Below are 27,779 nucleotides of genomic sequence, written 5' to 3' on the forward strand. Positions count from 1 at the left end.
TACCGAGTCCCGTTCACCCATCACACCCCTGTGCTCATTGACCTGCCTCGGCTCCCTGTCCGACAATGCCTCGAGTTTAAATTTCTTCATCCTGGTGTTCAAATTCCTCCACAGCCTCACCCCTCCCTCTGTTTGTAACCTCCTCCAGCTCTACAACCTTCTCGACCTCTGCACTCTTCCAATTCTGACCTCTTGCGCATCACCGATTTTCATCGCTCTACCATTGGCGGCCATGCCTTCAGTTGCCTAGGCCCCAAGTTCCTGAATTCCCTCCCTAAACCTCTTCACTTCTCTCCTCCTTTAAAACACTCCTTAAAATCTAACTCTCTGACAAAGCTTTTGATCACCTATCCTAATATCTCTTTATGTGGCTTAGTTTGAGAACGCTCCTTGGGATGTTTTACTATGTTAAAGGCGCTATATAAATGCAAATTGTTGTTTGTTCTCCTGGAGCTTGCTTGTTCTCCTGGAGCTTGCTTGATTGCCTTATGGAGTTAGGGAGGAATTTCCTAGAGTTTGTCCTGAAACTGATTACAATTTGCCTTCCCCATGAGTTAAATATTAATTGGAGAGAGTGTTGCACAAAGTCATATCATCTAAAGATGAGCGCAATGGTCTATCCTGGATTACTCCCGGTGCCACGTGCTAGTGAGTATAGGAATAGGAGGATAGAGCAGATGAATGCGTGGCTAAAGATTTGGTGCAGGAGGGAGGGCTTTAGTTTCCTGGATCACTGGGCCTGCTTCTGGGGAAGGTGGGACTTGTACAAGTCGGACGGGTTGCACCTGAACCAGAGCGGGACAAATATCTTTGCGGGGAGGTTTGCTAGCACTGTTCGGGGGGGTTTAAACTAAAATGGCAGGGGGTTGGGAACCTGAGCAGGGAGACAGAGGAAAGGAAAACAGGGATAAAAGCAAAAGATAGGAAGGAGAAAAACAAAAGTGGCAGTCAGAGAAATCAACGGTTTAAATCAAACGTGGCCACAGTAAATAATAATTCTAATAGGTCTAAGAGCGTTAAAAAAACAAGCCTGAAGGCTTTGTGTCTTAATGCGAGGAGCATTTGTAATAAGGTGGATGAATTGGCTGCGCAAATAGAGGTAAACGAATGTGATTTGGTTGGGAATACGGAAACGTGGCTCAAGGATGGCCAAGACTGGGAACTCAACATCCAGGGGTATTCGATATTCAGGAAAGATAGGCAAAAAGGAAAGGGAGGTGGGGTAGCATTACTGGTTAAAGAAGGCATTAATACAATTGTAATGAAGGATATTAGCTCTGATGATGTGGAATCTGTATGGGTAGAATTGAGAAATACTAAGGGGAAAAAAACATTAGTGGGAGTGGTATATAGACCTCCAAACAGTAAGGCAGAGGTTGGGGATGGCATTAAAAGGGAAATTAAAGAAGCGTGCAATAAGGGCACAGCAGTCATCATGGGTGACTTTAATCTACATATAGATTGGGCCAACCAAATTAGTAACAATACTGTGGAGGAGGAATTCCTGGAGTGTTTACGGGATGGTTTCCTGGACCAATATGTCGAGGAACCAACCAGAGATCAGGCCATCTTAGACTGGGTATTATGTAACGAGAAAGGATTAATTAGCAATCTTGTACGAGGCCCCTTGGGTCAGAGCGATCATAATATAATCGAATTCTTCATTGAGATGGAGAATGAAGTAGTTGACTCAGAGACAAGGATCCTCAATTTAAATAAAGGAAACTACGATGGTCTGAGGAGCGAGTTGGGTAGAATTGATTGGGGAATGTCACTCAAAGGGTTGACGGTGGATAGGCAATGGCAAACATTCAAAGGCCGAATGGATGAGCTACAGAATTTGTTCATCCCAGTTTGGCATAAAAATAAAACAAAAAAGGAGACAATGGCTAACAAGGGAAATTAGGGATAGCATAAGATCCAAGGAGAGGACATATAAATTGGCTAGAAAAAGCAATAATCCTGAGGACAGGGAGCAGTTTAGGAGTCAACAAAGGAGGACAAAGGGATTAATTAAGAAAGGGAAAATAGAATATGAGAGTAAGCTATCAGGGAACATAAAAACTGACTGTAAAAGCTTTTATAGATATGTGAAGAGAAAAAGATTGGTGAAGTCAAGCGTAAGTCCCTTAGTCAGAATCAGGGGAATTTATAATGGGAAACAAGGAAATGGCAGACCAACTAAATACATACTTTGGTTCTGTCTTCACAAAAGAGGACACAAATAACCTCCCAGAGATGCCGGGGAACATAGGGTCTGATGAAAGGGAGGAACTGAAAGAAATCAGTATTTGTAGGGAAATGGTGTTAAGAAAATTGATGGGACTGAAGGCCGATAAATCCCCAGGGCCTGATGGTCTACATCCCAGGGTACTTAAGGAGGTGGCCCTAGAGATAGTAGATGCATTGCTGGTCATCTTCCAGAACTCGATAGACTCTGGAACAGTATCCATGGATTGGAGGGTAGCTAATGTTACACCACTATTCAAAAAAGGTGGTAGAGAAAAAGCAGGGAATTATAGACCGGTAAGCCCGACATCGGTAGTGGGGAAAATGCTAGAGTCTATTATAAAAGATGTAATAGCAGAGCACTTGGAAAGCAGTGACAGGATCGGACAAAGTCAACATGGATTTACAAAAGGTAAATCATGCTTGACTAATCTACTGGAATTTTTTGAGGATGTAACTGGTAAAATAGATAAAGGAGAACCAGTGGATGTGGTGTATTTGGACTTTCAGAAGGCTTTCGATAAGGTCCCACATAAGAGATTAGCGGGCAAAATTAAGGCACATTGGATTGGGGGCAAGGTATTGACTTGGATAGAGAACTGGTTGGCGGACAGAAAGCAAAGAGTTGGAATAAACGGGTCGTTTTCCGAGTGGCAGGCAGTGACTAGTGGGGTACCGCAAGGATCGGTCCTAGGACCCCAGCTGTTCACAATATATATTAATGATCTGGACGAGGGAATTGGATGTAATATCTCCAAATTTGCAGACGACATAAAGCTGGGTGGGAGGGTAAGCTGTGAGGAGGATGTCGTGAAACTCCAGTACGATTTGGACCGGTTGGGTGATTGGGCAGAAACATGGCAAATGCACTATAATGTGGATAAATGTGCGGTTATCCACTTTGGTGGCAAAAACAGGAAGGCAGATTATTATTTGAATGGCAATAGATTGGGAGAAGGAGAAGTGCAGAGAGACCTGGGTGTTATTGTGCACCAGTCGCTGAAGGTAAGCATGTAGGTGCAGCAGGCGGTTAAGGCGGCAAATGGTATGTTGGCCTTCGTAGCAAGAGGGTTCGAGTACAGGAACAAGGATGTCTTGCTGCAGTTGTACAGGGCCGTGGTGAGACCGCACCTTGAGTATTGTGTGCAGTTTTGGTCACCTTACCTGAGGAAGGACGTTCTTGCCATGGAGTGCAGCGAAGATTCACCAGGCTGATACCTGGGATGGCAGGAATGATGTATGAGGAGAGATTGTGTGGATTGGGCTTATACTCACTGGAGTTTAGAAGATTGAGAGGGGATCTCATCGAAACCTATAAAATTCTGTTAGGTCTGGACAGACTAGATGCTGGAAGGATGTTTCCGATGTCCGGGGAGTCCAGAACCAGGGGTCATAGTCTAAGGATAAGGGTTAAGCCATTTAGGACTGAAATGAGGAGGAATTTCTTCACCCAGAGAGTGGTGAACCTGTGGAATTCTCTGCCACAGAGGGCGGTGGAGGCCAGTTCATTAAATATATTCAAGAAAGAATTGGATATATTTCTTGAGGCTAAAGGGATCAAGGGATATGGGGAGAAGGCAGGGACAGGGTACTGAATTTGGATGATCAGCCATGATCTCATTGAATGGCAGAGCAGGCTCGAAGGGCCGAATGGCCTACTCCTGCTCCTATCTTCTATGTTTCTATCCTTTCCATACAACACAAGCTTACAGATGTGCAGGAAGACTCGAAGTTTGCAAAAAAAAAGACTAAATTGGTAACATACTTGCTTTCTGATATGTATCCAGAGTTTGATGCAGTATTTTGAAGTTTACTTTAAATACATTGTTACTTTATCCTTCTGTCTGCAACCACCTAATTGTCACAACTGAACAGTTATGGACAGAAAGACAAACTGACAGCACTACAAAATCAATTCTTAACTTCAAATCAAATATACATGGTAAGAGCAAAAGGAGTAGAGTTAAATCTTTGTGAAGTTACATTAAGGAAAGGAGTTGCGTGGCACCATTATTTAATAAGTTTAGTACACTGCACCTCTCTAAACAACAGTAGTTAATCATTTTTAAAGGCACCCGTTCCAATGATGATTGGGACAATTGTCTTATTTTTCCAATGGATTATTCCCAGGATTCCAATGCAGTCTCCTGTTACTGTTCTACCTAAAAAGTACATACACCAGAGTGCCTATCTGGTGCAGTAACATCAAGGCTGAAGCTAATGTGCCATGGGTACTCCACTGGAGCATATCAGCTCTATGTTTGGTGTCCGTGCTATCAGCCCAGTTATGAATAGTTTGAGTGTTTATTTCCTCCAACTTGGGAGTTCAACAAATTTAACAAAAAAAGGTGCCGTTCCTAGCTGCAGACCCAGCTCGACCAAAGCCCCAAGATTGCTTATCTATATATATATAAACGGATACATCTGTCTGTCTGTCTGTCTGTCCGGCTATACACTCTAATAAAGTTATAGAGCGTACCTACACGTGTGTTACATCAAAAGAAAGCTTACGATTCCGGAACGGTCGTAAGCGTATTTACGTTTCGGCCGGACAAAAATTGCGCCCGCGGTATCCAAAAAACGTTCAAAATTCCACTCATTAGCATCTCATTATCCGCTCATTAGTAATAGAGTGACATTAAGGTCGACCAATCGTACAGTCGAGCGTGGTGGTGGCAGGTTCCTGGCGCGTGCGGGCGGGCACTCCTAGAGTCGAGTGACGGGACGATTGACCAATCCTACGCTTCGGTGACCTGACGGTCGACCAATCGGTGCGTGTGTGGGCGGGCCTTATCGTTCTGAACCGAGGTGAGTCGCCGCCATCTTGATTCCAAACTTTTCATTTCTTTTTCCCGCTTTCTGCGTGTTTCTTTTCAAATCTACATTTCCAGCAAAAAAAAAAGTTGCTTTTAAAACAAAAATTGTTTTTTAAAAAAGTTAATTAATTTGTAAATCTTTTCTCTAACTTCTATAATTCTCCTACCTTTCACCGTTTTTCCAGGCCTGGGGCCTAGGCTTCTCCAACTGCCAGCAGCGCAACTCTAGTATATAATATGCCAATAACAAAGTTCAATATAGCTCTTAGAATTAAACATACAGACATGGCATAGAGCTGGAACTGGTATCTTTCTACTCTGTCTGAAATTTCCAAATAAATCTCCTTTAGGAGTCAAGCTTTGAACCCTGGTGTTTTATATATTCACGAGGGGAAAAATAGCAATTTAAATATTCAGAAATATAAACATTCAGTTCAGGCTAGAGAAAATAAGCTCCACAATCCATCTCTTAACTAATCATTTTATGTTTTACCTGCTGCATCCCTCAATCCTTCTTTTCCTAGCCATCTGCCTTTAGAGCCCAATCACCACATAGCCTGATGCAATTTCCATCCCCTCCTGATGTGCCTAGATTGATGATAAACCCAGTTGCAGATTCATGATGAGTGAGCACTATTAGAGATGGCAAAGAGTGTAAGAAAAATAAGCTCCTATGCCTAGTTATCTTGAACACTAAGGGGGAAAAATTCGGTATCACCCCATTTGGGGTGCCGTTATCAACCGTGCGCAAAGTTGAGCGCCTGGCACTAATTATCGCCTCCGACAGCAAACTTGGCTTTTATCGCCCCTGGAGGTGATTGGAGCGCTAAATCAGGCGCTTCACATCTGTCTTAAGGCGCAAAGGCCGAGGAGTGAGGCGCTACCTCAGAGTGCTGGCGAAGCAAGGAAGGGCAAATCAAAATAAACCTGCAAAGTGCTGCTCAGTACTCAAAACTCCTTCACACAGCGTTGAATCTCTCCAGAAGTCTCTCGCTCTCTCTCTCAGACTGTGTGGCGCAAAAATGTCACCGACAAAAAAAGGCAGGAAGCGGTCACCTTTAAATAGCGCTCCCCTAGTCCCTTTCTGACAGCATAATGCTCCCCTCAACCTGTCGTTGCTAGCAGCAGGCGGTAAGGCGGGGGCGCCACGCAATATCCGATCCGGGGCGCTGCGCACTCGACTGACGTCACAACCTGCCGGCGCAGGAGATCGTGGCGGTAGTGTTTAGCGCTACCACAAAATGTCTAGTTAATTTCGCGAGCGGCACAAACATCGCCGCGCCCAGCCTCTAGCTGCTTTGCGCCCCAATTGGCGCCCTCTTAAGGCGCTAATGGGAGGCGCAAACAACTGAATTTTTCCCCCTTTTGTAACTTCCTACTCCCATCTACACAATTTACTGTGCCTTCCAACTTTAACTGTCATCTGCTAGCCTGGATATGCAACTCTCTATTTCTTCATCCAAGTCATTAATATATATGGTGAAAAGCTGAGGCTCCAGTATAGATCCCTGGAGAACATGACTTGCCACATCCCAATCAAAAAACATTCCCTTTACCCCTACTCTGTCTCCTATCTCCCAACCAATTACCAATGCATGTCACAAAGTTACCTCCAATTAGGATTGCCCGGGAGTTTCCGAGAATGGGGCATGGATCTCCTGGGTGCTGCTAGAAGAGGATGCCAGCCGGGGAATGGGGGGGTGGCTCGGAGAGACTGGAGATTGTGAAATGTGGGGGGGGGGGTGGAATCAGGGGATGTAGGTTCAGGAGGGAGACTGGGAAATGGGGACCAGGGCGAGAGGGGGTTCCTGGGGGGTCAGGGAGATTGGGGCTCGAGGGGGGAGGGGGGGGGGAAAAGAGGCAGACTGGACAATAGGGTGGGCGAGGGGACCAGCATTTTCTGCAGAGCCAGGAGAAGCAGCAATGTGGTGAATGGGAGTGGCGCCATGAGAGGAGCAGCCAGTAAACGGGTGCGTGAAAGCTGGGGACTTTACTGTGGGTAAACAGTGAGAGATTATTTCCACTGGTGGGTGAATGGGAAGCAAGGGGACAGAGGCTGAGCATTCTCACTGGAAGAACCAAGGGGGAAAGGAGGAGGGTTTTTTTTTTTGCATCATGGACTATTAGACCATGGGATGCTTCACCACAAGTGGCTATTAATGCAGAATCTAGATCACTTAAAAAGGGAATAGGATAAATATTTGAAAAGGAGGAATATAAAAGGATCTGCGGGGAATGGGGTTACAGGATAGGACAGGCACCGGGAGCCAAAATCCACCGGCTTAGTGGCTTCCTCAAAAAAAAATCAACTAGATCTGCCCCTTCACAAATTCATGCTGAATTGTTTTTTGATCAGCAATTACTTGTCCAAGTGCTCAGGCACTCTGTCCCTGGTTGATTCCAGGAACTTCCCCACAAGTCACAAGATTCACCAAACATGTCCATGCAGCTTTTTTGGTCCCTAATCTCCCCCCTCCTGCAAGCTCAACAACGAATTCGGAAAACCAGACTGAGCTCCCAGTGCAACAACGCCAACAGCTTCATCTCATCACCAACTCTCCCCTACCCTACCTGTTGCTTAACAGGAGATAACTACACCGGCGGGAGCTGGAGTTAGGTTTGCCCACAAAGCGCTGGACCACAGGTCCCCACCTGACACTTTACAACAATAAATCCACGATGCCATATTAAATGCACTCACATCTCTCAGGATCAACTGCGACTCTTGGCTCTGCTCGCTGTCACTCGGATGGCTCTCCATTGTCCCGGGCGATTCCCAGCTGCTGCTGCTGTGTGCGCACGCCACACACACACACACGGCGGCTCCACTCCGCTGCCCAGCCCCGGGCCACGTGACTAGGTGACATCTCCGCAAGCTTCGCTGACGCGGCATGTTGCTGCGCGCTTTCTGATGACGACGACACAACTCGTGCTGCTGCCGCTGGCAGTCGGGATGAGGTGAGTGAGAGGCACGTGCGAGGCATCGCCTAGCAACGGGCGGCGTACCCCCACGGCCCGGGGACTTGGGCCCAGACTGATCCGAGGGAGGGGGGTACTGGTCGGAGAGGGCGCGGCTCCGGTTCCTGCCCGGGCGGTCTACAGCATCGAGGGGGGTGGGGAGATTGGACAGGAGCATAAACCACACAGGCGGTGACAGCACCTAAGCAGGCCATTCGGGCCATCCAGTGTGCGCCGTCAGCAGGAAAAAGAACTGCTCATCTTTCGGTTAGGCACTTTACAGCCTTCTGGACTCGACATCGAGTTCAACAATTTCAGATCATACCTCTGTCCCTTTTATTTCAGATGAGCTGTTGATGATTCTGCTATTCCCATTTACAGCTCCTCTAGACCCATCTTTTGTTTCTTTACCTTTACCACCCCCTTTTGCCTTGCACCATCAGCCCTTTTGTCATTTAATCACTCCTGCCTTCTACCCTATCCCAGACCTTGCCTTTTGTTATTTCCTCCCCTCTCCCTGCCCTGCTTAAAATCTGTTACATCTCTAACTTTTTCCAATTCTGATGAAAAGTCATCGACCAGAAACTCTGTTTCTCTCTCCACAGATGCTGCCTAACCTGCTGTGAATTTCTTTATTTGCTCCATTTTTAATTTACTCTGGGGATGTGGGTAATGCTGGCATTTATTGCCCATCCCTAGTGGGCCTGAGAAGGTATTGGAGGGCCTTCTCCTTTAGCTGCAGCAGTTTTTGTGGTGATGGTACTTCCAAGATGATTCTAGATAGGGAATTCCAGGATATTGGCTCATTGATAATAATGGAGGGGTGATAGGCACCCAAGTCCTGGATGGTGTTTTTTTTTTGAGTGTTAAGGCTGCACCCATCCAGACGAGCGATGAGCATATCATCACACTCCTAACTTGAGTCTTATAAGATGGTGGAGAGGTACTGAAGTGTCATGAGTCACTTGTTGCAGAGCACCCAGCCTCTACCCTGCTCTTGTAGCCACGGTGTTGCTATGGATGATCTAGTTAAGCTTTTGGTCAATGGCGACCACTAGTATGTCATTTTTTAAATTGCATTCTCAGAAAAAGTACATTGACATACATATTTTATCAAGCCACTGTTCACTTTGATTGCATGGTGCTTGCAAGCAGAATGTGCCAGGGAGAGGAATCAGCTCGACCAGCAGGGAACACTCGTTGCAGAGTGAGTGAGAGCTGTGGGCCCCTATGAGGCGGCAGGCCCAGCCGTTGAGAATAATGCACAAGAACTGAATCAGTGTCGGTTTTATAAAGAGGAGCAGGCTTGAACTTGCCTCCGGTCGCGGACCCCGGCTTGCGAAACACTGCTGTACATGGCAACAGCAGAACCATTGCCAGCACCTACTTTTTGGAAAAAATGGGAGCGGTGGTTATGATCTCGCTGTTCAGGCCAGAAGGTTGTAAAGTGCCTAATCGAAGGATGAGGTGCTGTTCTTTGAGCTTCCATTGAGCTTCATTTGAACAGTGTATGAGGCCAAGGACAGAGAGTTCGGAGTGGGACGGAGAATTAAAATGGCAAGCGACTGGAAGCTCAGGGTTATGCTTGCGAACTGAATGGAGGTGTTCAGCAAAGCGATCACCCAATCTGCACTTGGTCTCCTCAGTATAGATGAGACCGCATCTTGAACAGTGAATGCAGTATACTAAATTGAAAAAAGTACAAGTAAATCACTGTTTCATCTGGAAGAAGTATTTGGAGCCCTGGATGGTGGAAGGGTGGAGGTGAAAGAGCAGGTGTTGCATCTCCTGTGCTTGCACACGAAGGGGAGTGGGTGTTGTGGTGATGGAAGGCTGGACCAGGGTGCTGAATGCTGAAAGGGGAGGGGAAGATGTGTTTGGTGGTGGCAGAAATGGCAGAGGATGATCCATTGAATGTGGAGGCTGTTGGGGTGGAAGGTGAGGACAAGAGGAACCCTATCGTGGTTCTGGAAGGGAGGGAAAGGGGTGAGAGCAGAAGTGTGCGAAATGGGACATACATGGTCGAGAGCCCTGTTAACCACGGTGGAGGGGATTCTTCGGTTGAGGAAAAAGGAAGACATAGCAGAAGCACTGGTGTGGAAGATGGTATCGTCAGGACAGATGTGACGGAGAAACTGGGAGAATGGAAGAGTTTTTACAGGAAGCAGGGTGGGAGGAAGTGTAATCAAGGTAACCGTGGAAGTAAGTGGGCTTATAGTAGATATTATCGACAGCCTACCACCAGAAATAGAGACAGAGAAGTTGAGGATGGGAAGGGACAAGTTGGAGATGGACCAAGTGAAGATGAGGGAGGGGTGGAAATTGGAAGCAAAGTTGATGACATTTTCCAGTTTGGGCAAGAACAGGAAGCGGCACCGATACAGTCATTAATGTATTGGAAAAAGAGGTGAGAGAGGGGACCTGAGTGGGACAGGAACAAAAAATGTTCCTCATATCCCACTAAAAGGCAGACAGAGCGAGGACCCATACGAGTTCCCATAGCATCACCAATTGTAGCATCTTCAAGTGTTAGTGGAAACCCAAAACCTTAAACGCACTCCTTCTCAGCTTCCCCTCTCTTTTAGAGAATCAGTTCCATAAATATGAAACTTCATCACGGAAAAGTTAATTTTCATCAGTATACAGGAAACTCCTGTTTAAATGGCACCTAAATATCCGTAATTCTCTATTAACCGGCAATGTTGCAGAGTCCGAGTCTCCCACGGTGGCCGAGTTAGTCAGTGGGGGTAGTTCTCCAAACTGCCACTACTTGGCTTCTTGGCGCTGTCGGGAGTCGGAACACCTCAAAACCCCTGTAACAGGAGTCTGACTCTCCCGCGCTGCTGGTAGTCTCTTCTGATCCGCCATTTTACAGGGGTACTGTGTGTCTCCCACGCTGCTGGTAGTCATTACATTGTATTGCCCTCAACTGGCAGTACTGTACTTAATCAAGCATCTTCCACCATCCATTTAACACAACATTCTGTAGGTGAGTACCCAATTACTGTATACTGCACATTTCTTGATTTTTAAATTTTTCTTTGTTGAAAATAGCCTCGGTAGATAACCCTCTCCATCATCCGGAATTTTTGATCAACCGGCAACATGCCGGTCCCGTCGGTGCCGGATAAAAAAGAGTTTCCTGTATCTCATTGTGTTTAGCTTGGCGATACTAAATATAGGCGAACTAAGTCTAGTCTTTAAGCTGGCGACAGATGATCCAGAGATTTCTTATCGAAGTCAATGGCAAGGTTGCCTCGACCTGGATCATTACTGCATTAATTACCCTGTAACTGATTGGTGTTCAATCTTTTTTCATCTTAGGATTCTTGTTTTCTTTACCAAGACTTGGGCAAATACTGTATTAAGTGCATCAGCTAAAAAATTGGCAACTAAGCAGCAACTTCAAATTACTCCAATACAACCTCAGTATTTTCCCAGACAGTGCATTTCCAGAGGTGCTGTCACTGAACTGGTCAGGATGTCAGCACAAAACCCTGAAGAGGACATCAATCTTTACACACCTCCTGCAACAGTACGTGGCATAACTGAGCTGAACAGAGACTTATTTAGGAAAAATGTGGCTCTTCCAGCTCTTAAGGTGAAAAAGGACGTAATAAACAAGGTCATGAAATCTTTGAAAAATGTAGCACTAAAGAGACCTGGACTAAAGCGTGTGGTTGAAGACTCTGAAGATGAAATGTATAGACTTGTTTTATTGGACCCATGCAAAATATCATGCTCAGAATCTTTTGGGGCCTCTGAGAAGGCTGTTTTAAAGGAATATAAGGTTGATCTTCAGATTCACATGTACAGTTTAACAATGACGTATGAACATTTCAAACCCGAAGAGATTCTGAAGGCAGTTTTGCCTGAAGGGCAGGATGTGACCTCTGGATTTAGCAGAGTCGGCCATATTGCTCACATGAACCTTCGAGACCATCAGCTTCCATACAAGTATTTGATTGGTAGGTTTTGAATTTCATTGCTTTTATAGTAAAAAAATAATTTATCTTTGTTTAAGGGAAAAAAGTTATACTATACTTTTTCTTAGTAAAGCAAATGATACTGGATTAATAACAGCCAACTAATCAGTCTGATGTATAGAAAATTTAATAGTACCACTTTGTGTTTTACATCAAATCATGTGTCGACTAAATATCAATATTTGTTACAAATATTTGGATGAGATTTCAAATTATTACTGTTAATGAAGTTTTGAAGTTTATGTTTGTAAGTAACAGACTCGTAGCTCAGGGCTGTTGTGCTTTACAAAAAATGAATGCAGACAATCAGAAAAAATATAAATGCACTGAACCTTTTTCTGCATTAATGTACTATTCTTAAAGAAATTGCCACTAATTTTGTTTCTTAGGCCAAGTTATAATGGATAAGAATCCTGGAGTAACTTCAGTGGTTAATAAAACCAATATTATTGACAACACTTACCGTAATTTTCAGATGGAAAAACTAGCTGGGGAAGACAATATGATAGCAAAGGTAAGATTTTCACTTTTCACTACGATTTTCCATGTTCCCCAATGAAGTTTCTTTAAAAATGTTCCCCCTTTTTTACTTCCATCCATTGAGTAATTTTTGAACTGTCCAATTGACTGCCAAGGATGGAACTGTCCCCTATATAACGATCATAGTTTAAGGCATGAGAGCATTTTTAACAAACACACTTAAGGAGTCTTGGAAGAGGAATGAGCACCAGTCCTGAGTTAGGTGTTTTTTGGAGGAATGTGAAATGTAATGCTCGTGTCCAAGCAATATAGGTTGCTGTAATTAACAGGTGTAGAATTATCACCAATCCAAATAGAAACAAAAACAGCTATAGTAATCATCTTACTTTTGCCATTGCTATTACTTTGGGTATCAAATTGCAATGAAATGCATCATTGTCTTTAGCTAAGAGAAGAAAAACAAAAGTCATATCTCTTTAGGATCCAAGCCAATAATTTTGGAAAATAAAATGATATATGGAGGGTAATGACAGGAGGAGGAGGATATGACCACCTTCTTACTCTTCAAATAACATTATCCACCACATACCAAATTCTCCCATTCCCGGGAGAAATTCATTTTCCGCATGATGCATGCAGGAGGTGAAATATAATTATTTATGCATATATTTGGTGAGATGATTAAAACTTGAACTAAACATTTTCTTAGTTAAAGGGTGAAAACTGAAATCCCTGTTTTGGGTTTTATTTAGGCTACTAAGTATCTTTCATTTGAAATAAATGAACGATTTAAAATGTTACACAATGTATATAGGAAGGACTATAGAGTGGTTGGGAATTTGAAAAGGACAGCTCTGCCCCTAATTGAATTGTCTGGCTGATTAGCCCAAGGGAAGTACAGATAACTTGTTTTCAGTCATGACAGACCTGAAAGTCAAGTTTTAGACCACATTTGCAAGTAAAATCTGGTTTGTTGTTTGTATCTTTCATGGGCTTACTCTAGGAAACAGAGAACATTTGGTGGAAGGTAGTTGAGATGGCAGTGTTCTGCTCTTTCATCCATTTACTCCTGCTCCTAAAGGTGCTTAGAATTATAAAATCGCTCTGGAAGAGGTGCACATCTAAATCGCTGAGCCTGTGGGGAATAATTTGTGCCTGCTGATTTTTAAAGAGGAAGTAGCTGATTTTTCAAAACAGGCTTATCAATTACATTCTGGGGAGAATTGTAAAGCAGGATACTTTTACAGTTCACTTTCAATTGCTCAAGTTTAATAACTTCATTATTTACCTGTTATCAGCTCTTGAAATACTGACATTATATAATTTGTGTCTCGATAGGTCAAAGAGAACAATGTAACGTATGAATTTGATTTTTCCAAAGTCTATTGGAATCCTCGGCTCAGTACAGAACACAGTCGAATAGTTGATCTCCTGAAATCGGAAGATCTGGTGTATGATGTGTTTGCTGGTGTTGGACCTTTCGCTGTTCCAGCAGCGAAGAAAAACTGCCGAGTCATGGCAAATGATCTGAACCCAGAGTCATACAAGTGGCTAGGCCACAACTGCAAGCTGAACAAAGTAGACAAAAAAGTACAGACATTCAATATGGATGGCAGGGACTTTATTTTGGGCCCAGTTAAAGATGATTTAGCAAAACAAATTGAAGTACTTTCATCCCAGGAGAACAAAACCTCTATTCACATAGTTATGAACCTGCCTGGTTTGGCTATCGAGTTCTTGGATGCCTTCAGGCAACTCCTGGAGGAGCAGAACCCAGTTGGTGCTTTACCCACTGTCCATTGCTATAGTTTTTCCAAGTCTGATGAACCTGCCAAAGATATTCAGAGAAGAGCAGAGAATTTCCTAAGAACCTCCTTAGAGGGACGCTGCTCTATCCATTTGGTTCGGAATGTGGCCCCAAACAAGGAAATGATGTGTATAAGTTTTAAGGTCCCTGCTGAGGTGCTGTGCAGAAATCACTTGGCAGAAGGTCAGTACTTCAGTGACTATCTATTCTCATAATGACCCATCACCGTTACAGCTTCTGGCATTCGGTACAATCGTGTTTACCATTGCATAATAGGTTGTGGCTTAAAAGTTGAACTCAGACATTTATACCAGAAACAGAGAAGCACTGTTAAACTTCTCTACTAAAAGAAACTAATCTTGTTGTTATAAGTTTAGGGTCTTGCTTTAGATATTCTCTCAGTTAGAGCAGAACTAGCCACTCCTGTAAGCAGCTCAAGCGGCTTGTGTTTAGGGGTGTTCCCATACTACCCAAAATCTAAATATATATGATAGCGTAACCCAGGGGTTTAACACTAGTATCTCCTTGTGATCTGAACCACATCAGTGGGTCATCTTGACTTAAACAACATTATTCCTAACTACTCCCCGACATGCTGTGTCTGAACCTGGCCAACACTTGCCCTCACAGCATTCTGTTTGACGACCTGGCTGACTACCTGTGTCTCTCTGTTCACAGCCAGAAAGGAAGAGAGAAATATTTAACACTTTCAGGAATTTCAATTATGCCTCATGAGTACTTTTGTTGATCAATTTTCTAAAATGTTGAGCAATTCTGACCTTTCATAAGATTCAGCCGTATTAATAAAAGGTAGCTAATAATGACAGAAGATTTTTGCAACACTTTGGTATAAATTAGTGACATAATTTTAAAGTTACTGTAGTCACAAGTAAATCAAAATGCTTGGACTTTATTGAACTATATCTGGTTTTGAAAGTGAGATTTTGCTTTTGGGAAATATCTCAATTTGGTTGAATGAAATGATTATTTTCCCCCACTTTATTTTACAAATGATTTGTTCCCACATCCATATTCCCCCTGTGCCATGAGCCATTCTCTGGTATCTTGCCCTTACTTCAAACTAACCACTACAAATGAGGTGAACAATGCATTCTTCTGACAACCTGTCTTGGCATGGGAAGTTACTGTTAGGAGAAACGTGGAAGAGAATCTGCCACCTATCACTCTGTGCCAGTTAACACACATGACTATTTATTCACGTGTGCATTGAGTGTCCTCTACATTGAAGACTGCTAAGTTTAGTTTGCCCAGTATCAGGGCAACGTTGCACTGTCAGCAATTACTGACTGAACACTGGTAAAGCAGATTTAAACACTATACGGGTGTTAATTTGCAGCATAGGAAAATGGCAGAGTATGAAAACACATAGTAGATGTTAGGGTTCGAAGCATCAAATGGTAAAAAAAAATTCAATCAACTTTTTTTCCTGCAAGTTTTATAGTTTGGCTACAGTTCAGAAGTTCTGTCATTAATGTACAATCTCGCTTTCATCTTTCCAGACAATACTGAAGAACCAGCTCCAAAACGTCTACGGCCAGATGAGATTATTGCCTCAGAAGGACCACAGTGACTTGTGACAAATGAGCAACATCATTTTTAGCAGTTAAGAAACCGAATACAGTGCAATTTAATTACCAGTCAGTAAAAGGAATCTCAGAATGTTTGCATCATTTCCTGGACTCCATTCTCCTGGTCATGCCTTGCTTCTATAAACAGCCAATGATTTGTTATAATGGGTAATGAAGCCCTCTCAAGGGCTCACTTTTCTTGCTCACCAGGATAGTTTTTCCACTGTGGATATTGAATTCTATCATGTTAATAAGTAACCAATGGGAAATCCTTACTCCAGCAACACCATTGGAACTGCAAATAAAAATGTTCTTTTTAAAAAAAAAAGCATTGTGCATACATTAATCATTTTATTTTTTGGAACACTTTCAGAAAAGAATATTGAAATAGCCTGAGTTATGTTCTGCACAGCAGAGGACATTTCAGTAGGTTTAAGAATAGATGGCGTCAGCCCAACTGCAGTAAAATAAATTGCATTTATCTTCAGCTATAGTGTCTCGTGATTAGGGTTCAGTTTACAGGAGTAGTGGAGCAATTTGTATTTCATTTAAAGAATATATTAATTATTCATATAACAAGTAAAAATGACTTTATTTTATTAATTTTAAATCGTGAAGTAAAATGTCCTGAGATTGTTCAGAGTGGAACGCTAGTTCTTTAGGCACTTTTGTACATTTAACTCATTTGTGATACACTGCTGTTGGGATATTATAGCCTTCAACCTGAATACACTTTACTTCGATAATGATGACACTGATGCTATCTGATGGTTTTTCTAGGATCAAGGGCAATGGGAACAAGCCAAATAGCTATTTAACTTCATAGAAATTAAAGATATGGGATGAGAGTAAAGTACAGTACTATGCAATTATACAGTGTAGTCATAAATCTGGATTGCTGGGCTCTTGCAGCTAGTGTGTCCCTAAACTTCGTTCCCTGAAATGATTCAGAAATTCTTTTTTAAATCCAACTGAACTTAATTATAGGCTGTAGCCAATTAAACAGGTTTGATTTATTTTTAGTGCTGAGTATTTTGCTCATCAATGTGAGCAGTGTTGATGCTGGGGAACGGAACACATTTCTGCTTTTTGTGTCTAGTGTCTGTATCAAGCATCACCATGAAAAATACCGCATAGATTAGTTGCATGTTAATTTTCTTCATTGCCTGAAAGCTGCATCTGAACTCTCTCAACAACAATTTGTATTTATATAGTGCCTTTAATGTAGTAAAACATCTCAAGGTGCTTCACAGGTGCGTTATAAAACAACATTTGGCATGAGCCACATAAGGAGGTATTAGGGTAGATGACCAAAAGCTTGATCAAAGAGGTAGGTTTTAAGGAGCGCCTTAAAGGAGGAGGTTTAGGGAGGGGATTCCAGAGCTCCTCAAAACAATGTATTCCACTGCACCAGTGTTACCCAGACCGCATTTGCTTCCTGTCACGTTTCAGATGTCACCGTGAACAATTTATATTATAAATGGTACATTTAGTGCAGATTTCAGGATGTCTCACTTAAAATGTCATGCTCATAATTCTGTGTCACACTTCATCAAAGAAAAGTTTTTTTTTTAAAAAAGAAACTTTCCAGGAACAGAGCCAGGATATCTGCAGACTCTCAATTATCTGTATAACCTCACCCAGTGTTTACTCAATGGTAGCAATCTCTTAATTGGCTTCTAGTAACTCAGATGCTTTACCCTTAAAATGATGCATGCACTTTAAATGCTATAATGTTGCAGATCTTATAAAACAGTGAATCCTCTGGCTTAGTGAGTAGCATAATGGCATGGAGGAAAGCCAGAAAAGTCAGCAACATTCACGTTGGGGTTATCAACCCTCCCCGATAGTTAAGGAGTCTCCCGGAATTATCAATCTGCTGGCAACCCGGGAGAAAAGCACTCTGTATGTGTGGTTTGCAACTCAGCCACCTCAGTGAGTGAAAGCCTTCCGGTAAATAAGGGGTAAAAGCGAGATACCCAAGTTGGGTGGATGCTGGGAGAATGTTTCCCTTGGCTGGGGAGTCTAGAACCTGGGGCCACAGCCTCAGGATAAAAGGGTAGGCCATTCAGGACTGAGATTAGAAGAAATTTCTTCACACAGAGGGTGGTGAATCTTTGGAATTCTCTACCCCAGAGGGCTGAGGAGGCTCAGTCATTGGGTATATTCAAAACAGAAGTCGATAGATTTCTGACTAGTTAAGGGCATCAAGAGATATGGCGATAGGGCCGGTGAATAGAGTTGAGGCAGAAGATCAGCCATGATCTCATTGAATGGCGGAGCAGGCTTGAAGGGCCGAATGGCCTACTCCTGCTCCTATTTCTATGTTGTCTAAGTTGTCCGCCAGTAAAACTAAAAGTGCTGCCTCAGACTCTTTATTGAGCGCTGTCAGAATTCTCCACGTATCAATAGTTTACATCGTGTGTAGTGAGGCATACAACATTGTTGCATTTATGTTACAACTGTAGCAATTATATTCACTTCTGAAGTTACAGAAAAATGTAACGTAAATACAGTATCCCTTTCCAAGTTTTTCCCCTAAATCCTAGTTCAAATGTTATGATTTTTTTTTGCAAACTAATTTTTTCCTCATAGGCAAGTCATTTTAAATGTAATCTTCAGCTTTGAAATTTAAGATTTTTTTTGATTTTATATAATGATATAATCTTTTTCCTTTTATATTTTGGTCTCCCCTCTATTGTTTAACTGCGTGCCCTTGTGCCGCACTGTGCTTCTCTCCTGCTTTTCCTACCTTTGTTTCCACCACCCACCGCCCCCCCGAGGCCTCCAGGAACGATTCCTCTTCCAGTCAGTAACCTAATGGTCACCAATTTTAAATTTACATTTGTCCATCCATTTTAATAAGTGAAATGTACACATAACGGCCCCTTAATAAAAAAAAATCTACTGCTGCCACCTGGGCCACTCACACCCTGCTAAACCTTCTAGGTTTCTGCATCACAGTCTTCTGTCACCCCCGGTCCAATTATTCACCACTCTGCATCCTATGGTTGCCAACCCTCCCAGATTTCCCAGAAATCTCCTGGACTAGATCATTGATATCAGGAACTGTTGCTAGCAATCCAGGAGAAAAGTACTTCCACTTTCCAGTTCCCGCCTGCATGCCTCTGATGGCCCAAACTCAATTCCTGCCTCCGTAGTGCTCAATAAGTTGCCTACCACCAGATTGAGTGACTCCCCACTGGAATATCCTTGTGCCTGGCAGTTAGTTCCGCCACCCTTAAATTCACCGGAGCAGCAGCTAGCCGCACTTCCTGTGAAGTTACGACGGTGGAGTGTGCCCAGCCATAAGGAAATTTGCTGTCCCTGCAGCAATCTGCCTTGTTCGATTTATTGCCATGAGAAGGACGACCCGTACCTGGTGCTGGAGTCAAGTGATGAGGACAACAAGCTGAAGACTGAGCAATGATGAATTTCCCAGATGAATATTCGATTCTCAAGTTACCAATAACAGAATATTCTTAACCTTCAATGTTAGCACCATCATACTCGGGTCAGTTTAAAATTATAGCCTTCAATAGCACTCAACTAAGTACACCAGTCACTGAAAGCAAACATGCAGGTGCAGCACGCAGTTAGGAAGGCAAATGGTATGTTGGCCTTCATTGCAAGATGATTTGAGTACAGGGGCAAGGATGTCTTACTAGTTATACAGGGCCTTGGTGAGACCACACCTGGAGTAGTGTGTGCAGTTTTGGTCTCCTTACCTAAGAAAGGATATATTTGCCATCAAGGGAGTGCAGCGAAGGCTCACCAGACTGATTCCTGGGATGGCAGGACTGTTGTATGAGGAGAGATTGGGTCGACTAGGCCTGTATTCACTAGAGTTTAGAAGAATGAGAGGGGATCTCATTGAAAATGTATAAAATTCTTACGGGGCTAGACAGGCTGGATGCAGGGAGGATATTTCCCCTGGCTGGGAGGGTCTAGAACGAGGGGTCACAGGCTCAGGATACAGGGTAGGACATTTAGGACTGAGATGAGGAGAAATTGCTTCACTCAAGAGGGTGGTGAACCTGTGGAATTCTCCACCACAGAAGGCTGTGGAGGCCAAGTCACTGAATATATTTAAGAAGGAGATAGAAAGATTTCTAGACACAAAAGGCATCGAGTATGGGAAGAGAGCAGGAATATGGTATTGAGATAGAGGATCAGCCATGATCGTGTTGAATGGCGGAGCAGGCTCAATGGGCTGAATGGCCTACTCCTACTCCTATTTTTCTATGGTTCTAAGTACAACAACAACTTGTATTTATATAGCACCTTTTAACGTAGCAAAACATCCTAAGGCGTGTCACAGGAGTATTAGAAGACAAAAAATTTGATACCGAGCCACATAAGGACAAATTAGGGCAGATGACAAAGCTTGGTCAAAGAGATAGGTTTTAAGGAGCGTCTTAAAGGAAGTAAGAGAGGTGGAGAGGTTTAGGCAGAGAATTCCAGAGCTTAGGGCCTAGTCAACAGAAGGCACGGCCACCAATGGTTGAGCAATTATAATCAGGGATGCTCAAGAGGGCAGAATTAGAGGAGTGCAGAAATTTCAAGGGGGGCGGGGGGTTGTGGGGCTGGAGGAGATTACACAGATAGGGAGGGGAGAGGCCACGGAGGGATTTGAAAACAAGGATGAGAATTTTGAAATCAAGATATTGCTTAACCGGGAGCCAATGTAGGTCTGAGCACAGGGGAGATGGGTGAATGGGACGGTGCGAGTTAGGACATGGGCAGCTGAGTTTAACGTAGGGTAGAACGTGGGAGCCAGCCAGGAGTGTGTTGGAATAGTCAAGTCTAGAGGTAACAAAGGCATGGATGAGCTCAGGCAATGTTACGGAGGTGGAAATAGGCAGTCTTAGTTATGACACGGATATGTGGTCGGAAGCTCATTTCAGGGTCAAATATGACACCAAGGTTGCGAACAGCCTGGTTCAGCCTCAGACAGATGTTAGGGAGAGGGATGGAGTCAGTGGCGCGGGGACCGAAAACAATGGCTTCGGTCTTCCCAATATTTAATTGGAGAAAATTTCTGCTCATCCAGACAGATCCGAGTACAGCTATCAAGTCATTAAGTAAATATAACATTTGCAGACTGCAGCGAATGTCATGTGAGTGAACCTACAGAAATTGGTTCAACCAGAGCTGGCAACCCTAATGCACACAGGCAACACTTAACCCACACCATGCCACAGGGTCTACAGACTATGGAGGAACTATCTGGATTTTTCCTATAGGTAGTGTCTGAGAAGGCTGAGTTTTATCCTCGTGACTGTGACAGAGGAACAGGTTATCAAAATTCTCTGGCCCCATTTCCAGTGTCTGGACAAGGGGAGTATTCATGTTTCCAGAATTGTGTTGGCTTCAAGCATCTCCATAGTTTGACAATTACAAAGTGGTTGGACCTTCCAAGCACAGAAAGTGAGGAGGAAGAATGTGGTGGAGTCCAATACCCTGCTGAAGCTAAAAATGCTATGAAAGGTAGGTGGTGGGCCCAGACACCCCACTCCCAGTAGCAGTTGTCATTATGCAGGATATAATCAACTTCATCCAATAAAGAGGTGCCCTCCAGCCTCTTGACACAATAAAAGCCCTTCATGATCCCTTGCCTTACACACAGACAACCATTCAGCTAATACATTAACATCCTCTCAGGGATGGTTCAGCAATATCTCAGCATCTGTACAAGCACTGCCTTCCCTTATCTTGGCAGGTCTAGTGAGGTTATTAAAAATGTTTGTGGCACTGAATAGCTGTTGATGTGGTCTTAGAGTTGGCAGTGACCACGAGCCACCTCCCTCCATTCTGGCTGTTCATTCTTTTTCTGGAGCATAATTCCTTGGATGACGAAGAGCCTTTGTTTTCTCACCCTTATCTGCCAGCATGACCCCACCGCAGCCTCGGAGAACCAGATGATGCTTCTCCTGTGATTGCATTGCTGCCTTAAGGTGCAGCTCCACTTTTTCTGTCTGCCTCTCCCCCCTTCTTCACCTGCTGTGCTTCTGGCCATTCCAACTGCAGCAGCCTTTTAAATGCTGCAACTAGGCTTGATTTCCATCCCAGCGGCAGAGACCCAGATTCCTGTTTCAATCCCATCTTGCATAGGCAACAAGGTTCCCTTCCCCAAGTAAAATGTGGTCAGATGCCAGGATCATGTGGGTGGGCAGAATTTCTGCCCAGCCATTTTTCTGATGAGCTCAGGAAAATCCAGCCCCAATTGTCAATGTCACTCAGAGCCCATAAGATGGTTGGGTAGGAAATGGAAAAAAAAATGTTGCATTGGTGCCAAAGGGGATACTCTTGAGGTTGAGACTGAGGCATGTTATTGGGGCAGAATAGAGGGAACTTTTTTTTCCAAAATAAATTAAAAGATAGTGTCTCAGTTTGCAGTTGTTCCCCATTTTCCCCATGTGGCAGCTGCACAAAGCTTCAGTGCATCCCTCAGCAACTGGACCACGGAATGTGCAAGTCCGCAACACTCGGTTTTGGACAGGTCTTTGCTTGGGAAAATCAGCAGCAGTTGATTTTTGACTTGGTATGAACAGGGACAATGTAAAGGTGCGTAGTGCATTTAAAGATCAAGCTATATTAAGTGTCTCATCTCAATCAATATATGCACAACATAAATGAGCTGGTATAAATCTAAACAAAATAATACTCCTCATTCTTTTGGATAAAATTTCAGGAAGCTCTATTTGAATAATTCATGTTGAAAGATCATGAACAGCAATCTCTTAAGTTGCAGCATAAGACCAACTAGTTATTTTTAGACTTCTACACACTGGAGGTGAATGTATGTACATGATGAATGCATTAACAGATTTTAAGATCAGTCAAAAAGACAAATCAGATCATTTTTAGACTTCCACATATATTCACTTAATGTATTTATAATGCATTAACATATTTTATAAGAAAAATCAGTAATTAAAAAGGTATTAATAAATTTTATTCAAAATAAATGAAAACTTTTGCAATTAACTGGACAAACATAGGAGCTGTTATCTTTACTTTATACAGACAATCTTTACTGAGCCCCAAGAATATCATCTTTGGCTGTGTTGAGAAACACTTATGCTTCCTCAGCCTTTAGTTATCAGATGTTAAACACTCTGTCAAGTGGTGCTTACACATCTGTGACCACCAGTATTTAGCCTGCGTCTCCTTCTTCCTGTAAGTGGATCTCGACACACACTCCTTGTAAATAGAAAATGCTAATCTTTTTGAGTTTATCAGCTGCTGTCTCCAAACAGCTGTCCAAGTTCAAGTTCTTTGGCTGTGTGTCAATTTTCCATTCAGCTGTGGTGTGGCCGATAGTTGTCTTTTACAGAAGTCTGGCTTCTGAAGCTCCTGGTATCAACCTTTGAAGCCTCCTTCTGTCTAGCAGGCTAGCTGGACTGCCAGAAAAGACCACTAAATGCATCTTGCAGAGCACGGTAACATGCAAGGGAAGAGGTGTAGCCTCCAGCAAGATCCTGGGGTGTGGCAGTACGCACATGGTTCAGGTACCTTAAAACAAAAGAGGAACACAGTTCTGAGAAATTAATTTTCATACTTCCTATTACACTATAAGTAAATTAAAAATAAAAGTTGCTCAATATCCAGATCGGCATACAGGTGGGTTAACCGGTTTCTTGGTAGCTGTATAGCTTGGAAATACACTTCAACCACAACCAGTCTGTCAGTGAAGTGAAGAGAGATACCCTCTCCAGGTAGGCTCAGACCAATTCCAATAAAAGAGTTTGCATTCAGACTGTAGTTATACTGTAGATATTGCGGTAGTGCACTACAAAATTTGCAACTTTATGTAAAATATGCAATATATCTCACTCCTCAATAAGAGCAGCAAGTACTGTATTTAGGTAGACCAGTGGCCAACAAAATCTTTGGAAATGGGAATTTTGCCAAAGGATTGCATCCATGCAAGGATATGCCAGGAATGCACTTAGTCTTACCTTGTTGCTGGCAAGCTTCTAGAGTCCTTAATATCGGGTGAATTAGTGAACACTTAGAAAGGCATGGGCTAATCAGACAGCAAGCATGGATCTGTAAAAGGCAGGTTGTGCTTAACTACTTTAATTGGATTTTGTAAAAGAATGGATAATGGGAATGTGGTGGGCATATATATGGAATTTCAGAAGACATTTGATAGAGTGCCACTTAAGATACTTGTTGCAAACATTAAGACAGAGTATTAAAGAAAAGCTGCATGGATAGTGAGATGTCATGGGGACTGTAGGCAGAAAGTAGGGGGTAAATGGATGCTTTACAGTTTTTTTTTTTTTTAAGTTGGATGTGGGTAGTTGTATGGTTCATGGACTGATTATTACAATTTGCTGATAAAACCAAATTAGAAACATAGAAACATAGAGATAGGAACAGGAGTAGGCCATTCGGCCCTTCGAGCCTGCTCCGCCATTCAATGAGATCATGGCTGATCTTCGTCTGAGATCATAGCTGATCTTACCAGTTCAGTACCCCGTCCCCGCCTTTTCTCCGTAACCCTTAATCCCCTTAGCCTTCAGAAATATATCCAATTCTCTCTTGAAAATATTTATTGAATTAGCCTTCACAGCCCTCTGTGGCAGGGAATTCCACAGGCTCACCACTCTTTGAGTGAAGAAATTCTTCCTCATCTCTGTTTTAAATGATTTGCCCGCTATTTTTAGACTGTGGCCCCTGGTTCTGTGCTCCCCGGCCATTGGAAACATTCTCTCTGAATTCAGCCTGTCCAGGCCTGCCATAATTTTATATGTTTCGATGAGATCCCCTCTCAATCTTCTAAACTCCAGTGAGTACAAGCCCAAACTATTTAATCTCTCTTCGTAGGTCATTCCCGCCATTCCAGGTATCAGCCTGGTGAATCGCCGTTGCACTCTTTCCATGGCAAGAACATCCTTCCGCAGATGGGGCGACCAAAACTGTACACAATACTCCAGATGCGGTCTCACCAGCACCTTGTACAGCTGTAGTAAGGTATCCCTATTCCTATACTCGAACCCCCTTGATATGAAGGCCAACATACCATTTGCCTTCTTAATCGCCTGTTGCACCTGCATGCTCTCCTTCAGTGACTGGTGCACAAGAACACCCAGGTCCCTCTGCACTTCCCCATCTCCCAATCTATTGCCATTTAGATAATAATCTACCCTCCTGTTTTTACCCCCAAAGTGGATAACCTCGCATTTATCCACATTATAGTGCATCTGCCACGTATCCGCCCATTCCCCCAACCTGTCCAAATCGCACTGTAGCCTCCTGACATCCTCATCAGAGCCCACCCCTCCTCCTAGTTTAGTGTCGTCAGCGAATTTGGAAATATTGCATCCAATTCCCTGATCCAGATCATTTATATATATTGTGAACAGCTGGGGTCCCAGGACAGATCCTTGCGGCACCCCGCTGGTCACTGCCTGCCACTCCGAAAACGAGCCGTTTATTCCAACTCTGTTTTCTATCCGCCAGCCAGTTCTCTATCCACGTTAATACTTTGCCCCCAATTCCATGAGCCTTAATTTTGCATGATAATCTTTTGTGTGGAACCTTATCGAAGGCTTTCTGGAAGTCAAGGTACACCACATCCACTGGCTCTCCCCCATCTATTTTACCAGTTACTTCCTCAAAAAATTCCAGCAGATTAGTCAAACACGATTTACCCTTTGTAAATCCATGTTGACTCTGTCCGATCCTTTCCCCATTTGTCAAGTGCTCCGCTATTTTATCCTTAATAATGGACTCTAGCATTTTGCCCACAACCGATGTAAGGCTTACTGGTCTATAATTCCCTGCTTTCTCTCTACCCCCCTTTTTAAATATTGGGGTAACATTAGCTACCCTCCAATCCACGGGTACTGTTCCCGAGTCAATGGAGTTCCGGAAGATGATCCTTAGAGCATCTGCTATCTCCAGGGCCACCTCCTTAAGTACCCTAGGATGTAGTTTATCAGGCCCCGGGGATTTGTCGGCCTTCAGTCCCCTCAACTTACCCAACACCATATCCCTAGAGATACTAATTTCTGTCAGCTCCTCCCTCTCATTAGTCCCTATGTTTGCCGATATTCCTGGGAGGTTATTTGTGTCCTCCTTTGTGAATACAGAACCAAAGTATGAGTTTAATTGGTCTGCCATTTCCTTATTCTCCATTATATATTCTCCCGAATCGGACTGCAAGGGACCGACTTGGGATTTTACCAGTCTTTTCCTCCTGATATACCGATAAAAGCTTTTGCAGTCTGTCTTTATGTTTGCTGCAAGTTTACTTTCGTATTCTATTTTCCCCTTCCTGATTAATCCCTTTGTCCTCTTTTGCTGTATCCTGTACTGCCCCCAATCTTCCGGTCTGGTGCTTTTTTTTGCCAGTTGATATGCCCTTTTTTTGATTTTATGCTGTCCCTAATTTCCCTCGTTATCCACGGTTGAGTCACCTTTAGGGGGCGTTGCAAACTAAGCAAGGCGGCAGGCGATTTCTGGGGGCACCGAAGCAGGTTAGTGGGGTGGGCAGATAAGTGGCTGATACAGCTCAATGCAGAGAACTATGAAGTAGTACATTTTGAGATAAAGTACGGTGAAAGGCAATTATACCTTAAACAGTAAAATTGGAGGACAGAGATAAATAATAAAAGGTTCCTAACTTAACAGTCGAAGGTCATACTTGAGAGGTCCTGTGGATGAAAATGTTTTGAGGGTAAATTGTATAATATTGTTTCCACTTGCTGGTGAATCATCAACAAGAGGGCATAAAAATCTCAGGATTATCTCAAGAAGACTGAAGAAGGAAGTTAGATGAAATGTTTCAACACAGGATATTAGACCATAGACAGCTTTACCACAAGTGGCTTCGGAGAGAGACTATATCATTTATGAAAGTATCTGAAAAAGAAAATAAGTAATTGGAAACGGGCAGAGGAGTAGGATTAATGTAGATAGCTCCAGTTGAAACGCCTGTTCTGGCACAGGCATGCTGGCTAAATTGTCTCCTCCTGTGCTGTAATTTATGGTTTGAGTAAAACAGGTTGTTCTTAAAAGGCAACCTGTTAATGGGACATTTGTGCAAATACTGATTAATTCCCCATGCATTCCACAATATCTGCTCAAACCCAATGATCAGTAAAAAGGCACATTTGCTTGGTGGTTTTCCCAAACAGAGGCTTCAATTGTGCATGGTTCCAGCACATCTGCGTGTGGTAACTTTGGGGAAGGATGTCAGTTCAGCATTAGGTTAGATTTGCAGCCTTCAATCCATAGTGCACATGCACTGCAGATTGTCAATGCATCTGAGGAATGCTCAACAGCTGTATCATTGGCAATGGAATGTTAGACCACCAGCAGTTGAGGTAAATGGAAAAGAAAATCGGACAGGGGGAGGGGGGTCTGGGGGGGGGGGGGGGGAGTAAAACAGGCTAATGATTCGCGATCATCCATTTTTCACCTGCCGATCAAACCAGCAGAGATAAAGGGGGTGAAATTCGACCGGCGGAAGCGCAAAGTGGGCAATAGCAAATCAGCAGCCCATTTTTACGCCCCGCCCGATTTTCTATTCCGTTGAAATCAAAAGAAAATCAGGTTGGTGTAAAACAGGCTGCCGATTCATTATTGCCCGTTTTGTGTTACTGCCGAAGTCGAATTTGATCCCCAAATAACTTTTGATCACTTGTATTGCTTTGCTAGTCGCGTAAAGGGCTTCTGAATGGGAAGTTTATTTTTAAGAAAAACATTTTGACGTTCATTGGGATCGAGATACAGTTACTTGTATCTACTGTCAAACTGAGTTCCAGAAGTACATCTAGTCTGCTTAACATCTGCATGCTAAACATGCCTTGAGTTTTCAAAATAAGCTTTTAACATTACTTCTGCTACAGGCAACAACAAAACATCAACAAATTAAACCAGTCAATTTCGACAGAAT

General features: G+C 43.2%; 3 protein-coding genes across 10 annotated transcripts in view; 1 reads left to right on the forward strand and 2 right to left on the reverse strand.

Annotated features, from left to right (window-relative positions):
* The window catches only part of slc38a6 (solute carrier family 38 member 6), a 63,146-nt gene extending 55,180 nt beyond the window's left edge, over positions 1-7,966 (reverse strand). For 2 of the 3 annotated variants that reach the window (XR_015080187.1, XM_086002846.1), the window contains exon 1: positions 7,747-7,964. Coding sequence is in view for 2 of the 3 variants with exons in the window: in XM_086002846.1 (XP_085858972.1) it covers positions 7,747-7,938 (192 nt within the window). In the remaining variant the exon portion in view is untranslated. Of the gene's footprint in view, positions 1-7,746 lie in introns of all 3 variants that reach the window. The other variant, XM_086002847.1, reaches the window with a different exon arrangement.
* On the forward strand, positions 7,894-16,193 carry trmt5 (tRNA methyltransferase 5). Of its 4 annotated transcripts, none has more exons than XM_086002843.1 (5): positions 7,894-8,003; positions 11,328-11,971; positions 12,379-12,503; positions 13,808-14,459; positions 15,797-16,193. In XM_086002843.1, the coding sequence occupies exons 1-5, from the start codon at positions 7,957-7,959 to the stop codon at positions 15,865-15,867; spliced, it is 1,539 nt and encodes a 512-aa protein (XP_085858969.1). In that variant the 5' UTR covers positions 7,894-7,956; the 3' UTR covers positions 15,868-16,193. The 4 variants fall into 4 exon arrangements, with proteins under 4 accessions (XP_085858969.1, XP_085858971.1, XP_085858968.1 ...); XM_086002845.1 differs by lacking the exon at positions 7,894-8,003 and adding an exon at positions 9,133-9,210; XM_086002842.1 differs by lacking the exon at positions 7,894-8,003 and adding an exon at positions 9,225-10,410.
* Positions 16,194-22,801: 6,608 nt separating this feature from the next.
* mnat1 (MNAT1 component of CDK activating kinase) overlaps positions 22,802-27,779 on the reverse strand; it is a 182,278-nt gene continuing 177,300 nt past the window's right edge. For all 3 annotated transcript variants that reach the window (XM_086002850.1, XM_086002848.1, XM_086002849.1), the window contains one exon: positions 22,802-23,383. In XM_086002850.1, the coding sequence (XP_085858976.1) occupies positions 23,263-23,383 (121 nt within the window). In that variant the 3' untranslated portion in view covers positions 22,802-23,262. The remainder of the gene's footprint in view (positions 23,384-27,779) is intronic.

The sequence above is a fragment of the Somniosus microcephalus genome, chromosome 12, assembly GCF_052327205.1.
Source record: "Somniosus microcephalus isolate GS21.2 chromosome 12, FLI_Smic_1.0, whole genome shotgun sequence".
Taxonomy (NCBI): Eukaryota; Metazoa; Chordata; class Chondrichthyes; order Squaliformes; family Somniosidae; genus Somniosus; species Somniosus microcephalus.

Coding starts and splice junctions, on each gene's coding strand:
- trmt5 (XM_086002842.1), top strand. CDS start 9,854: ATGCTGAAAGGGGAGGGGAAGATGTGTTTGGTGGTGGCAGAAATGGCA. Junction 11,972..12,378: donor TCCATACAAGTATTTGATTG/GTAGGTTTTGAA, acceptor TTTGTTTCTTAG/GCCAAGTTATAATGGATAAG. Junction 12,504..13,807: donor AAGACAATATGATAGCAAAG/GTAAGATTTTCA, acceptor GTGTCTCGATAG/GTCAAAGAGAACAATGTAAC.